At 41.2% G+C, this 14613-nt stretch overlaps 1 protein-coding gene across 1 annotated transcript; it reads right to left on the bottom strand.

Moving 5' to 3' along the window:
- Window positions 1–3108: 3108 nt before the first annotated feature.
- Window positions 3109–11911, bottom strand: LOC134440036 (NLR family CARD domain-containing protein 3-like). Its single transcript, XM_063189963.1, has 6 exons — window positions 11220–11911; window positions 9566–10207; window positions 9149–9322; window positions 8851–9024; window positions 5768–5985; window positions 3109–3611 (listed from the first exon to the last, which is right to left on the bottom strand). Exons 1-6 carry the CDS (start codon window positions 11909–11911, stop codon window positions 3109–3111), a joined length of 2403 nt encoding a protein of 800 aa, XP_063046033.1.
- Between the last annotated feature and the right edge of the window lie 2702 nt (window positions 11912–14613).

The raw sequence follows: 14613 nt of genomic DNA, 5'->3' as shown, positions 1-14613 counted from the left end.
TGTTGCATGTGTATTGCTTCATCAAAGTTACAGAATTCAAGAAGTCCACAGGTGAGGTCATGAAGACCTAGAGTGATCAAATCAGCCCACCTGGAAATGATGACAGCGGATTACAATCGACACAGCCTAGGCACATTCTTGGTTAACTAACAAATCACTTAATTGCTTACACATAACCACACCCATACACCCACAAACCATAAATACCAACAGAAAAGGCTAGTCAGGATTTCCTGATTTTGTTTCACCCGAACTCAATAAGTGTTATTGGTCAGGGCGAGAGAAAGTCTCTCTTTTGTTGTCTTTGTCATTTTTATGTAGTAGACTCTGCAGTTCTGGAAAGCTGTAGTGTTTACTGTGTATGGGCCATTGCTGGTATTCTGGATATTACCAGTGGTGGTCATTTTGTTATTTGGTCATTTTAGAAAATAAATAGATTAATTTGGCTTTTGGAGTTTTTTATTCCTTTGACTCGGATTTTGAAAATGCAAGAAGTTTAGAACAAGGCGGTAAACTTCAACAACACATAGGGACATGGGATAAATTGCATTTAAAAGGTAAAATCCTCTGTTTTCACTTGATTATGCTCATTAAGCATTAACACTAACACATTTTCCTTAAAAAAACACATGTCATAGTAATGAAAAATGTTTTATGTGCTTTCAGGATAATGCTTGATGCTGCTATTTATTATACTACTATTACTATTGCTACTGTTACAATAGCTGACTATAACTATATCATAATAATCATTATTATTATATTTATTAGGCAGTCATTTCTGCCATAAGTCAGGGGACATTTGTCTGATACAGTCACTTGCTCTCCCACTGGCGAGTATGGCCGTTTTATTCTTCCAAACGTTATGCAGAGACCGATGAGTAATTTCATATCCTATTTTGAGACGGGGCTCCACTTGAGCTGGATGTGTGGCCGTGCGTCTATAATCCGCATGTCTACCGTTGTCTGCCTCACCAATAGGCTATCACTATATCCGAAACTTCCTCAGTGAAAATATTCTGGAATGTATCTAAAGTAAAGGATGTGCTTCCTCAGATATTGGGACCTTCACCAATCGCCCCAAGTGTCTGAGTGAACTTTTGGTAGGCTAACTTCGGGTGCGAAATCGAGCTGACAGCCAGACTATTTGGAAGCCACTCGTCCACCTCTTCATACGGCCGCGGCTAATCACATTCCTGCTCTCTATCTAAAGGGTCTTCAATCATATTTCCTTTCCTCGATTAAAATCTCGTCATTACCTTTCAACTGAACATCACTTTCGCTGTAACAGCGTGCCTCGCGAACCACAGCATATTTTTAGCAGATTTAGCGACGGTGAATTACCTGAACTGAAACATGGTGAAACCGGTCTTGCAGTTGACTTCTCTGTTTGTTTTTGTGTTCACAGGACTTCAACCCCTTCGGATGGCAGAGTGACGACCACACATCAGTGAATATATTCTCATAATATCTCATAATTAGCGATTGGAAAAATAAATTAAGTTTTGCACACGGTGTTTGTCTGTTTACTTGAATAATTTCATAGTATGCTAGTCTATATTGTATTAAAAATTATAAAAATAATTGTATAAATGATAAAAGTAATTGAGTGGAAATAAGAGATAATGCATATTACGCCCCTGATTCTATCCAATTTCCATAAAACTATGCAGTTGTTTCCAAGGTAATTAGGCAGAAACAATGCAAGGATGCTTGATGGCCGTTTCTATGCAATTACGTAGGAAGAGGAAATAATGCACATTACGGCCCTCATACCAAGAAATTAAGATTAAATTACTTTGCTGTTGCAGTTAAGTTACTGGCATACCTACCACATAATTAGGCCTACTGACACTAGCTGTTTCCATTGCTAGGTTTATATTAATTAACTAGAAACTACAGCGCAATTGCACTGGAAACCACATGGTTATTTTGCTTTTATTAACTAGAAATTATAGCGTAATTGCACTGGAAACTGTATGGTTATTTGGCTAGAAACAAACAGTTATTACTCTGAAATAACTATGAAATTAACACAAAATTACTACCTTATTAGCAATCCGTAAAGTAAAGTGTTACCACAATCAGTTTTACAGTGCATAAAATTAATATTTAAATATGTGTTGACTTGGTGTTTTTCAATATTTCTATGATTTTAGTGTGGTAAATATAGGAAGTAACAATTCGGCCAGACTCACAGTTATTCCGCCAATCTAATGCAAGGATTCAATTCAAGTTTATTAGGACCATGTACATTTACAATACAGTTTTCATCTGTAGTCACTGACATTAAAATCAAATAATATACAATAGAATAATAAAGTAAAGCAGTAAAAAACAATTGAAAAAAACACACATAAAAACAAGAGCATTCCATTGTGATGTGGCTTTTTGAGAAAAAGTGGGCTGCCCAAATGTTGTGCAGTAAGATGGTACATTATACTGTATACTACAGTCATAAACTGATGCTATTCTTGAGGATCATCTGGACCTAATAGGTCGATACATATAAACTCCGAAAGACAAGCTGGGGCCACAGACCATGTAGAATGTGAAACGAAAACCTCAATGAACATGAAACAAGTCTGACAGGCGGACAACGATGCGTCCAAACATCTGATTTCAGTTGTCTATTATCATTTTGAAGCAGTTTTCAATGATTGGGAAAACACATAACGTCGGATGGACCAACGGACGGAAAAAGCCTCATATATAAATGCGTGGAGATGCATGGATGAATCATACTCTTCATTTGAATCCACTATGCTATGATCCTGGACCATTATCTCATTGCCACATCAACTCTATGGAACGTGTAAGACCAACTCTACATGTTTGAGTGCCATTATGGATTTCTTTAATACGTATTTAGTAAAAATGTGCAAAAAAGTATTTTGCAAAAAACGTTCAAAAATTCTCATGATATAATGCAGAAATGGATTCCATGACCATGAAAACATAGGAGTAGACACCAGAAATACAGCTGTACTCCTGTCATAACAGGAGATAATGAAACATACTGTTGGACACTCAATGAAGTACAATGTACAATGAAATGGGTGTGTGTGTGTGAATGCACATGTGTTGCATTACTGCAGCATGAGGAGGTCATGTGATCTGGCACAGGGACACTGAGGAGCGAAAACCAACCCAAAACCCAGGATAGAGGGGCTCAGTGAAGGTCGAGTGGAACGTGTGCAGGTGTGTGAGTTTGTCAGAAGAGACGCTGTAGAAGGACAGTGTGCCGGCCGGCCAGTCCAGGTACACTCCTACTCTATTGGAGCGGGAAGAGGGGGCAGTTATGGCAGTAGAGCAGTAGAGTGACCAGGACTTGGCATTCCGTCCCATCATGACATCATCACCCTTCCCTTTCCTCTTGATGCTTTTATAGGCCACAGCTATATGAGCCCCATCAGGCCAAATCCACTCAACTTCCCAGTAGCAACGTCCAGACAGACCCTCTCTACACAACACCTGATTATAGTAGTCAAATCTGTCTGGGTGGTCAGGAAACAGCTGCTCCTTATTCACCCACGTCACCTCTCTGTTCCCCTCTGAGAGAGAGAGATGCCTGAATGCTGTGTTTGGGTCCAGAGTGACATCACAGGCATCTGCAGACAAGAGGAGAACATGTCACACACACACACAAACACACACACACACACACACACACACACACACACACACACACACACACACACACACACACACACACACACACACACACAATGTGCATACTGTGATATCCCCCTTCAGGCCCTGACCTGCCAGTGCACGGGTTGATGGGGGTTGCGTAATTGGTTAATGAGGGTCCCCTATGCAGAGGTATGAAGTCCTCCTCTCTTCTCTGCTCTGTACTGCCGTGCAAAACAAGAACACAGCAGCTTGAAAATGGTCGAAATTGAGTTTAGATCGGAAATGGGCTTTAAAGTACCTCATTTGTCTTGTGTCAAAAAACTGTGGTCCAACATCGTCCCGTTTTAGAGAAAAATCATGTTGAAAGTGCAAAAATTATGTTACGTCGTACAAAACAAAAACGCAGTAAGTCGGTGAGTTACTGCTGCAATTTCCAATGGGAATGGTTTGGGAGTAGACAGTAATACTAGCCAAGAACGCAGTAACTCCTGTAGTAACTCCATTTTGTGGCAGCAATACCAGCCAAGAACGCAATGACTCCGTTTTTTGTGGCAAAAAGACTCATAAATGTTGTTTTTTTCTGTTTTTTTGTGTGCATTCAATTTCTATCCTAAAAAAAAGCGTTACAAGGAAGTGTCACCAGCACTTTACCGACAACACAGTTGTCGGGCCATATAGGAAACTTGCCAACTTGCCAAAATCTGCGTTCTTGTTTTGTAGAGCAGTGTAGACACTCTGACCTCACTCACCACCGTTTCCGTTTCGTTCTCTTCTTCACGCTGTACCCTCACTCTTTGTTTCTTTCTTTGCAGCTCAACTACTGATACTGACGCACACACAGCACTCATTATTCACTCACATACACCCATTCATCCCCCTAGACACCCTTGGTTTTCATTGATTATTGTGTTTTCAAAATAAATAACATTCAACTTTGAATTGTATGTGGTCTCCCTTTCATGTTGCGCCCCTTAACGAACAAAAGGAAAAGGAAAGAACACACACACACACACACATACAAACATTAGGGCATGGATATGTCCTCGGTTCTCTGAAGGAGATGAGTGAGCCATCTATATGGGAATACACTTAAGATTTGACGAGGAGGTCCAGTGAGCTGCGTCATGGCTGGGATGTCACTTTGTCAAAACCGAATGGTTTGCGCATGAATCCTCACTTATCGAGTCAAGCTCTCTTCGGATGGTGGCAAGAAGGGTGTCTTGAGAGACGGCTCACTCATCTCCTTCAGAGAAGCGGGGCCTATTTACTGAAAATACTCAACTACATCATAACATCATTGCGATGACAGTGCAGAGAGCCTTAAGCAACATATTAAGACATGCCATTTTGGTGACAATAAGGTCAATAAAGTCATTTTGGTGACAATAAGGACAATAAAGTAGGCTCTGCGCTAAGGGGTTAATAGACCACACACACACACACACACACACACACACACACACACACACACACACACACACACACACACACACACACACACACACACACACACACACACTTGCTACTGAAAAATGCCATCAAGAGGATGAAACATGAAGACTTACATCTCCTGACATCTGCCATCAATCTGATTTTTCCACTGTGGATTGTACTTAGAGACACAGAGAGATAGAGTTAATGTTTACTACTAATTAACACTGTTCTTGACTCAATTAGATGTTTAGAATATAGTTGCACAATGTATGGTATACAGCACAATAGGCAGTGGTAGCAATAACTATACTGTACTAATAATTGTGCCCTGTATGATAGCCTGTCTCGGGCTATCATACCCATACACTGTCCCGATACACCCAGGCTGAATGATGGGACACCCAGACACTATCCTAGGATAACAATACTCTGTTCAGAGACACCCACAAGACTTTTTAGGACACCCAAGCACTGTCCCAACTGAAACACCTAGATGCTGCCCCCAGTTGGACTGAAAGAGTTGCACAAAAGCCAAACAAGCTCATTTTACTTTGATAACTTAGAATGTGTTACTATGGTCCAATACTTAGCTTTTTGTTTGTTTGTGTGTTAGGTGGTACCCTCACTACCAAAGGAATTCACCAAAACCTATTGCTTTTTAGTCATTGAAACACAATGCAATTCCAGCCAAATTGGCCTTTTGACATGAACATTTCCCATTCAAATGTGGTGTGCAAATACTTCAGTAGCTCTAGTTTACAGTGAGGATCCTCCAGTCTGGCAGACAATAGTTTCAGTCCAGATTTGCCAGGATGATTATAACTGAGATCCAACTCTTTTAAGTGGAAGGGGTTGGAGGTAAGAGCTACAGCCAGAAATGTACAACCCTTCGCTGAGATTAGACACGAAGAGAGCCTGGAAGTAGAAGATTATGGCATGCTTTTAAATAAATTGTAACACATTACACAGCTGTATTCATTAGAAAAAAACGTACGTTGAAGGTTGGTAGTCTGGCTGTGTACTGCCTGTCTGCTTGTCAGAATCACTACAACCTCAATTGTAAATGACATACTATATGGGTATTTTGGTTTAAGCACCAAGAGATGGATTCTTTTAATTTGAACGTTTCATTTGATAAAGCCCAAAAAAATTACTGGGCCCTGGGGACATGTATATGGAAGGTGGAAAGCTTTAAATAATAGCCATACAAGTTTTTTTTTTTTTTTTTAAAAACAGGTAAAACTTTATTTTAGTGTTCACGTATTAGCCGTTTATACATACCTTGTTAATGCCTGTTTGAGTGACTTGTAAGGCATGTACTCAGCTCATTCAAGCAACAAACATTCAACCCCTTTTTAAAGGCGCACATTTTTTTATTGCAAGATTAACGCTAAATGTGACCCTGTGAAGTTTTTTTTCATAAACTGGCTGACTGCGGGTTACAGCGCTGAACTACAATTCCCAGCATGCCGGTTGCAGAAGACGCTAGCAGAGCCTCGTGCCCCCTTGCTCCTCCCGCTCCCCGTTCCCCTTCTCTCTGCCTCAGGGGGTTGCTCCTCCTTCGCATCACATTTGCCGTTTTCTTGTTGACAGAGAGAGGTGTAGTTTCCTCCCCTTTGTCCACTACACTTGTAACTTATCAGAGTTGTCATAAGTAGTAGGCTAACGTTCTAGCTTTGTTTGAAAGTGTTATCCCCAGGCTTATTGGTTTTCTCACTAAGAAATAAATCTTTATGAATGTAGTAGTCTGCATATAGGCCATCAGATGATCTTATAATGTCTTTTCGCCTAAAAAATGCCAAGGAGGCACAATCCCACACTGCTCCAGGAATATAGCCTAGCCCTGCTGTATGAGGCACATTTTCTCCCCTCCCGTCACTGGCAACTTAACATCCTCTGTGTAGCCTATGTGTGTGTGTCTTCGTGCATAGGCCTATTTAGGTTCTTGTTATCATTTTTCTCCACCTTATTTTTTAAATATCATATGCCATTAGGGCAGATGTCAGTGTCTAACACTCATTGTCTTCAATCTTCAAAAAAAAAAAAATATTTGTACAAACCTATAGCCATTTTTGTAGGCCTACAATGATAGAAGTGGTACAATGATTTTAAATGAGACAATGTAGTGACGCGTGCCCAAGCTAGAAAGGCTGTCGAGTCCAAAGCGGAGCCAGACGTCGTTCTAGCTGACACATTCATGTTGAAGCCAGAGGCGTGCGTTAGGCTCAAGGAAAAAGGTCCTAAAAGCAAAATTGTGTTAGACCCGGCTAACCCGAAATTACTGCACGACGGCCCTGACTTCTCGTTGTCCCCATCTGAGCTGATTAAGCAGCAAAAAGCTGATGATAGTCTTGTAACCTGTTTTGGTATTCTGGTTCTGGTGGTTCTGGTTCTGGCGTTAATGCCTATTCCGGGTTCTGTATTCCAGGCCAGATACCGTGGTCCTTACAGTGTCGAAAAGAAACTGTCTGATGTGGATTATGTGATTGCTACCCCTGGTAAGCGCTTCAGCTCTCGAGTTTACCACATGAACATGCTGAAGCCTTATCACACTTGTGCGCCGCGTGATTCACGTGTTGTCCTACTCTCCGCAGTAGCTGAGAGTGAGGATGTTGACACGGCCCCCTTGCGCTACATTATCCAGGGCCGACTAAAGAATTCAGAGATGTTGGCAACGCTGCCAAGCAGTTTGTCACATTTAACTGCGCAACAACCTGACATCGTGTCATTAGTCAATGAGTATCCGGAGATATTCCGCGATGTCCCCTCCAGGACAAGTGTACTAACGTATGACATCGATGTAGGGAGTAGTCTCCCAATTAAACAGCATCCATATAGGGTTAATCCAACAAAGCGCAACTATGCCACGATAGAGAAGGAAGCCCTGGCGCTCGTGTTGGCCATTCAGCACTTTGAAGTATATTTGGGCTCGTCATCACAGCCGATCGTCGTTTATACAGATCACGACCCACTTAAATTCCTGAACCGCATGTTCAACAGCAATCGCCGCCTCATGCGCTGGAGTTTACTGCTCCAGCCCTTTGATCTCTGTATCTCTCACATTCGCGGAAAGGACAACATCGTACCCGACGCCTTGTCCAGAGCTGTGGCCTCTGACGATCATCTTGTTGATATGTCATCCGTGTCCGTTTAGTCCATATTTCCATATTTGGTGGAATAAGCCCGATTTGTAGTCACAGCTTTCATGCGTTTTGGTATGCGTTCCATTACTCCTTCACATTGTTCTTGGATGACTTTATTCCAGGCCTGGTGCAAGAATTCAAGTTGCTGAGCTTGGGTTGATGGCTTGTGACCATCCAGCTTCCTCTTGATCACATTCCAGAGGTTTTCAAGGGGGTTCGGGCCTGGAGTTTGGGCTGACCATATCAGGGTATTGATCTGGTGGTCCTCCATCCACAGCTTGATTGGCCAAGCTAAGGGGCTAGAGCATTGTGCTTCTCTAAGGAAACCTGTCCTCAACGATCAGGGGCATTGTCAGAACAAAAGGAATCATGTTTTGGCTGTAAGGACCTTGTATGCCCTGACAAACAGTGTTGACCACATACTGTACATCCGTGTGATCAAGCATGTAGCTTGTTGCTGGCTCTGACAACTGGAAGTTTTGCATTTGCATTTTGCATTCGAAACACGGAAATGAAACAGAGAAATGCTCTAAAACTCTATAAGAGAGTACTGCAATATATATGGTTTGACTAAAAAGTGGTGTCATCTGAATCACTGGTAGTGTGACACAGGCGTGCAATATGCAACATCACTTACCTCAGTTTCGCTAGCTTGCATTGCGGTACTTTCAGTCCCTTACAGAGCAGCTCCACTCCTATATCCTGAAGGTAATTGTCACTCATGTCCAATTCTTGCATATTGGAATATGACCTTTGGAGAGTAGATGCCAGCATCCCACAGCTAGCTTTGGACAGTTGACACTGATTTAGCCTGTTTAAAGAGAAACCAAAATTGGGGAAACAGTTTAGTGCGTATTTCAGCCATGAGTAGAGTAATTACCTGAAAAACAGTAATTGTAACCAAAGCTCCATCACTTAATACAATTGTCACTCACTGAACTCTTTGGGAAATGCAAATAACAGGAAGCATTCTGTGTAGCCCTTCCTCTGATCTGAGATATTTCTTCAGATCAAACTCATCCAGGACCTCAGCTGACACGAGCAGTAGATAAGCCAGAGTTGAGCACTGGACAGGTGTCAGGTTCTTCTCTGTGGATGAGCTCATGTATCTGGTTTGTCAGAAAACACACACATTGAGTGCAATATCTTCAGTTTGGCCTGCATACAGACAGACTTGTGTCCTAGGCAGAGATATGAACCGTTTTTCCACCACATTATAAGGATGGAGATTTGTAGGGGTACAAAGGAAAACATTGGTCAGTGTAAGAATTATTGTAACACTATAAGTGGATCTGAAGAACAAATAAAAAATAGCAACTTAAATTAACTGTATATTTAATTTTAGGAAGTACCTTTTAATCTCCTCCACCAGCGAGGTATCCCCAAGCTCATTCAAACAGTGAAAGAGGTTGATGGTACGTTCGAGTGAGATGTCTTCACTGATCTGCCTCTTGATGTAATCAACTGTTTTGGTGATGCTCATTTCCTTGACATCCTCTGACAGATCTGGTAGAATTGCGTTCAGAGGGTACTTGATTTTCGGCTCCAGCAACGGAGCCAGTCCAAGAATGAAGCGCACAAAAAGATCCAAATGTCCATTCTGACTCAATAAAGCCTTTTTCAGGCAACACTTGTACAGGTTGAACCTTGAATTGTCATGCAACCACTTGACCTTTTGCCGGAAGGATGTGATAAAGAGATTCGTCTTACTAGTTGCATGCATGTGGAGCATATAAAGAGCTGCCAGGAATTCCTGCACACTCAGATGCACAAAGCTGAACATGTGTCTTCCACAGACAGCAGTCTCTTCCTTGAAGATCTGCGTGCAAAGTCCTACCTGCAATGCTCCTGACTTAACGTCAATGTGACATTCACGCAGGTCCTTCTCGTAGAAAATCAGTGTGTCTTTCTCAAGATATTTGAATGCCAATTTTCCCAGTTTAATGAGGAGGTCCTCTTCTGTCTTGGTTCTTTCTTTGTACTTATTATGCATCCTTGTGATTTGAAGAAGACAGTAACGAGCATAGAAGTAACGCACAGTGTTCCGTACAGCGCCACCTCGCAGAATGGCGTTTCCGCAATCAAAACAATGCCATTCGGTGTGATGGCAACCATCACACGTATTGAATGGCTCATGTGAAAGAGGAGGTTGTCGTCTTCAAAATAAGACCACATCGACTTACAGTGGAGCATTGTGGTTAATGTATGGATTGATTATTTGTGCCAAGTGCCGGTTAGCCATGTGCCGCTAGCTTCCGTCGGTCTGAACAAATAAGTAACAGTATTCCGTACATCTGATTTACCTTAAAATGCTGCATTAGCAATGGTTTTCATGCAATTATAATGTTGGTGTGTTTGTTTGTTGTCAAACTATCCCTTCAAAACAGAGTTTGAATGACTACAACCAGTAAAGATAACTTTGAAAGCAACATGCATGCTAGCCGGAAGTAGCTTGTTGCAACCTTGTTGCAACAAGCTACATTGCAGCCAAGAACGGCACTTCCATACGCGGTTGCTATGTTATTTTTACCGTGTTATATTCACTTAAACTCTTCATGGAACGAATAACAATTAGTTTAGCACTTCACAAACACATACACATTAGATCGGTCATGAAACCCATTGGTAGTGCACCGTTTTAATGTAATGAAGTTGTACGGAGTACTGTTACTTATTTGGTCAGATGTGTTCGGAATACTGTTACCTATTTGATTTAATCAATCAACCCATACATTAACCACCGCAATTCTAGTTGGTCTTATTTTGAAGACGACAACCTCCTCTTTCAAATGAGCTATACAATAGGTGTGATGGTTGTCATCACACTGAAAAGTTTATTTTAAACGCGAAAACAGCATTCTGCGAGGAGGCGCCGTACGGAACACTGTGCGTTACTTCTACATTTCTGTTAAGGTTTTAGGCAGGCACTGACGATGTTCTGGTCTTTTCCTTTCATCATGTTTCTCCTGACTGGATAAGCATGGTTCCCCCTTTTCTTCACCAAGCACAACCGCTGTGATATGACAGAAGACTGGAATATGGCACATTATGTAGAGGCTTCGTCTTGATTTTAGGTGTGATATGATTTCTTCAGCTCTTTCTGGAATGGCCCTATGAAAATACCCTTCTCTTTGGTCTTCACTAAAACCTTGAATTTCCGTCACAAGGTCGAAGAGATCTTGTAGTTTCTTATCAGCAGCTGCAGGTCTTGATGTCACCCAAATGAGTGCAGATGGCAGTAGGTCACCTTTAATCAGACTCGAGATAAGCACTGCGACTGGAGCTTTTTCTGTAGGGCTGCTGATGAAAGATTTGAAGAGATCCAGCCTACCCTCATCCAGACCATCAAAGACAAAAAGAATTTGTTTGTCTTTTGATTCAAACGCTGTTGTCAGGCCTTCACAGTTGGAGTGACATTTCTGTAAAAGGTCAAAAAGGCTGTAATTCTTGTCAGTATGCATGTTCAACTCTCTAAATGGAAGCACAAAAATGAGGAACATATTTTTGTTCTGTGTTTCCTCTGCCCAGTCCAAGACAAACTTCTTCACAGCAACTGTTTTCCCTACTCCTGCTATTCCCAGGGTCAAGACATTTTTGACTGGTTCTCCTGTGATGTAATGGTCTGAAAATATATTGGACAACTGCACAGTCTTAGTTTTTGCAGAGGTTGTTCTGGTTTCATCCAGTCTCACACGCATTGCTGACAATTCATGTTCATCGTTTACCCCTCCGTTGCCCTCTATGATGCAAAGGTCTGTGAAGATGTCCTGTAGCTTTTGCTTTTTCCCTGTCTCTAACTCTTGAGATATCATGGCAAACTTTTTTCTGTAGATGGACTGAAGGGTTTGTTTCAGTGAAGACATTCCCATCACTAAGGAGAAAGCAGCCGTTTTTTTTCCTAATTACAATTCGTATAATCATTGTAAATGTATAAGCATTATTACTTAAGGAATATGATTTGGGGAGGCTTTAAACTGACAAGTGTACTACATGAACACATTTGCTATATTTCCCAGCATTTCCCTCAGGAGGTATGCTATGCTGAATATGTCATGATATACTGAGGCATGAAAATGGCTGTAATTTTCTCACCATCTCTTCCTTTGTCAGTACGAGGAACTCTGGGAGAAATATAACAATTAAGAGGTCAGGAGACTCATATAATATGCTGTATACAAAGATCTTAATAAATATTTAAGACCGAATCCCATTTCTCATTTCTCTACCTACCCCTACGCCTTCCCCTTGGCCCTTGTCCTTTTAAATGGAGCAGTAAGGGGTAGGGCTTGTAACGCAACCCCAATGAATTGAATCACCCCTTCAACAATCACGGAATGACACCCATAGCATTCAAACACCAGACTCTCTATGGTTCAACCAAGGATATTGCTTGTAATTACTCGCGCAACAATTTAAAAAAGGACAACAGTGTTGCGCGACCCTCGCAAAACTTTCATGACTTCCATGCATTGTGTTAACGTTAAAAGCTATAACGTATGTTTGCTGTTGTGGATGCCGCGGCTTGCCACCAATTTTTATAGGCATTCACAATGTATTCGGGGAAATCTGTCGTAGCCCTCCATTTGGAGTGTGGTGTCAGAAAATCTCCATTTGAAGGAGTATAAAACCCTTCCCCTTACCCTTCTGTCTTCACGTGAATTGGGATGCCACCACCCCTACATGTGAACGCGCAAAACAGAGGGGAAGGGGAAAGGCATAGGGCTAAGGGGTGAAATGGGATTCAGAATTAAGAGATGCTCTTTAGACAAGAGGGTTGCAGGTTCTAATCCCACCCTATGGCTGAATTACCCTTGAGCAAAGCGCCTAATCCCTCTCTGTTCCAGGGATTGCAATAATCTGTATTTAGAGTAATTGAAACTTGCTTTGGACAAAAGGGTCATCTAAGTGTAATGCGATAAATGAAATAAATGTGTTATCACTAACTTTGCAAGTATATTTTATTTAGTATTCTTTAATTCAGATGAGAATGATCATTTTTATGTACTGTCTGTGGCTGACATTTGATCACAATAAGGACAAACTTATACATCACAAATATGCCAAAACAGTGTTCTTCTTACATATCAAGGTCTTGGTAGAGGTAGTTGTCCAGTTCTCTAAGGTGGCAAAGTAGAATTTCACATGCTTTGTTTCCTTTCTTATACACCACATCAACCAGGGATCTGACCTGGTCCTGCTCCACACTGGATCTCTGCAGGATCTCCCCTGCCTCTCCACTGTTAATCACAGGAGGGCTGTGGGCTTGAAGTTTATCCAAGAGACCTTTGAGAACAGCTCCAGTTGTTCTCTTGATTAGCTCAGGTCGAACTCTGGACAGCTGATTTCGGAAATGGCCTTGAAAGAACATTTTGATGACATTTTAGCACCAATATCTCTTTGCACTGTTGCCATGCTAATGGGAAGTTGTGTTAATATATTTTTAAGTGAACTCATTGGGTTTATCATGAGTCTAAATAGAAAAGAGTTACACACCTTTGTTTGATCCAGAGGCCATGTTCCCTTCCTCCTCCATGGCTCCGTTTGCTCTGCTGCTGTTGGACACTTCTCATTGATCTGAACAAGGGAAGATGTTGCTAATGTTATTTCATGAGGGAGATCTTCTCGCTTTCACGATTGTGTTCCTTTCGTAATTACCGTCTCTAAAGATATTATGACTAGTGCAATTTTCACAAAAGAGGAATTCTAGCGGCAAATTTGAAGAAAAGTTGGTAAACAATTTTTTTTTCATAATTTGAGGGTGCTGATTCTGAATATTGTGTTTAAAACTGAATTCTGAGTTTTAAGCCTTCTAATTCGCATATTAAAATGAGATAAACAATTTTGTAAATTATTTTTTATTATTTCTAAATTAATCAGGGGTGCGTTTCTGGAGTTACGTCCTTGCTTAGCACAGGGTTCCCACACGTCCTGGAAAACCTGGAAAACCTGGAAATTTAGAGATGTGTTTTCAAGTCCTTGAAAGTCCTGGAAATTCACCAAATGTCCTGGAAAAAAAATATTTGTCCTGGATTTTTTTCCCCTTCAACTTTTTCCCGATTTTGTTTGTGGTATAATTTTTACTCCGAGTCTAGACATGACGATTCAATTTATATCCACCTATTGAATGCATTATTGTCCACACACACACACACACACACAGTTTGGTCAGGTTGCCATCTTTGATTGCACTTATTCACAGTCATATTCTTTGACTCAGTGTTGCCAAAAGTCGCTAGAAGTCGCTAGTTGGCTTGCTGAAAAGTCGCTAGCTGATATCATGGCGTTATATATCTCTTGAAAACCTGCTTACGGTCATAATAGGCCTACAAATAGGCAGTGCTAGCACTTCCTTACAAAAAATTGTACTGCTATCTTTTTTGGAGATCAGAGCCACTTTGAA

Source organism: Engraulis encrasicolus, chromosome 23, assembly GCF_034702125.1.
Source record: "Engraulis encrasicolus isolate BLACKSEA-1 chromosome 23, IST_EnEncr_1.0, whole genome shotgun sequence".
In the NCBI taxonomy this organism is placed as follows: domain Eukaryota; kingdom Metazoa; phylum Chordata; class Actinopteri; order Clupeiformes; family Engraulidae; genus Engraulis; species Engraulis encrasicolus.
Note: the sequence above shows the minus strand (reverse complement) of the source record. Positions and strands in the feature narration are given on the sequence as shown.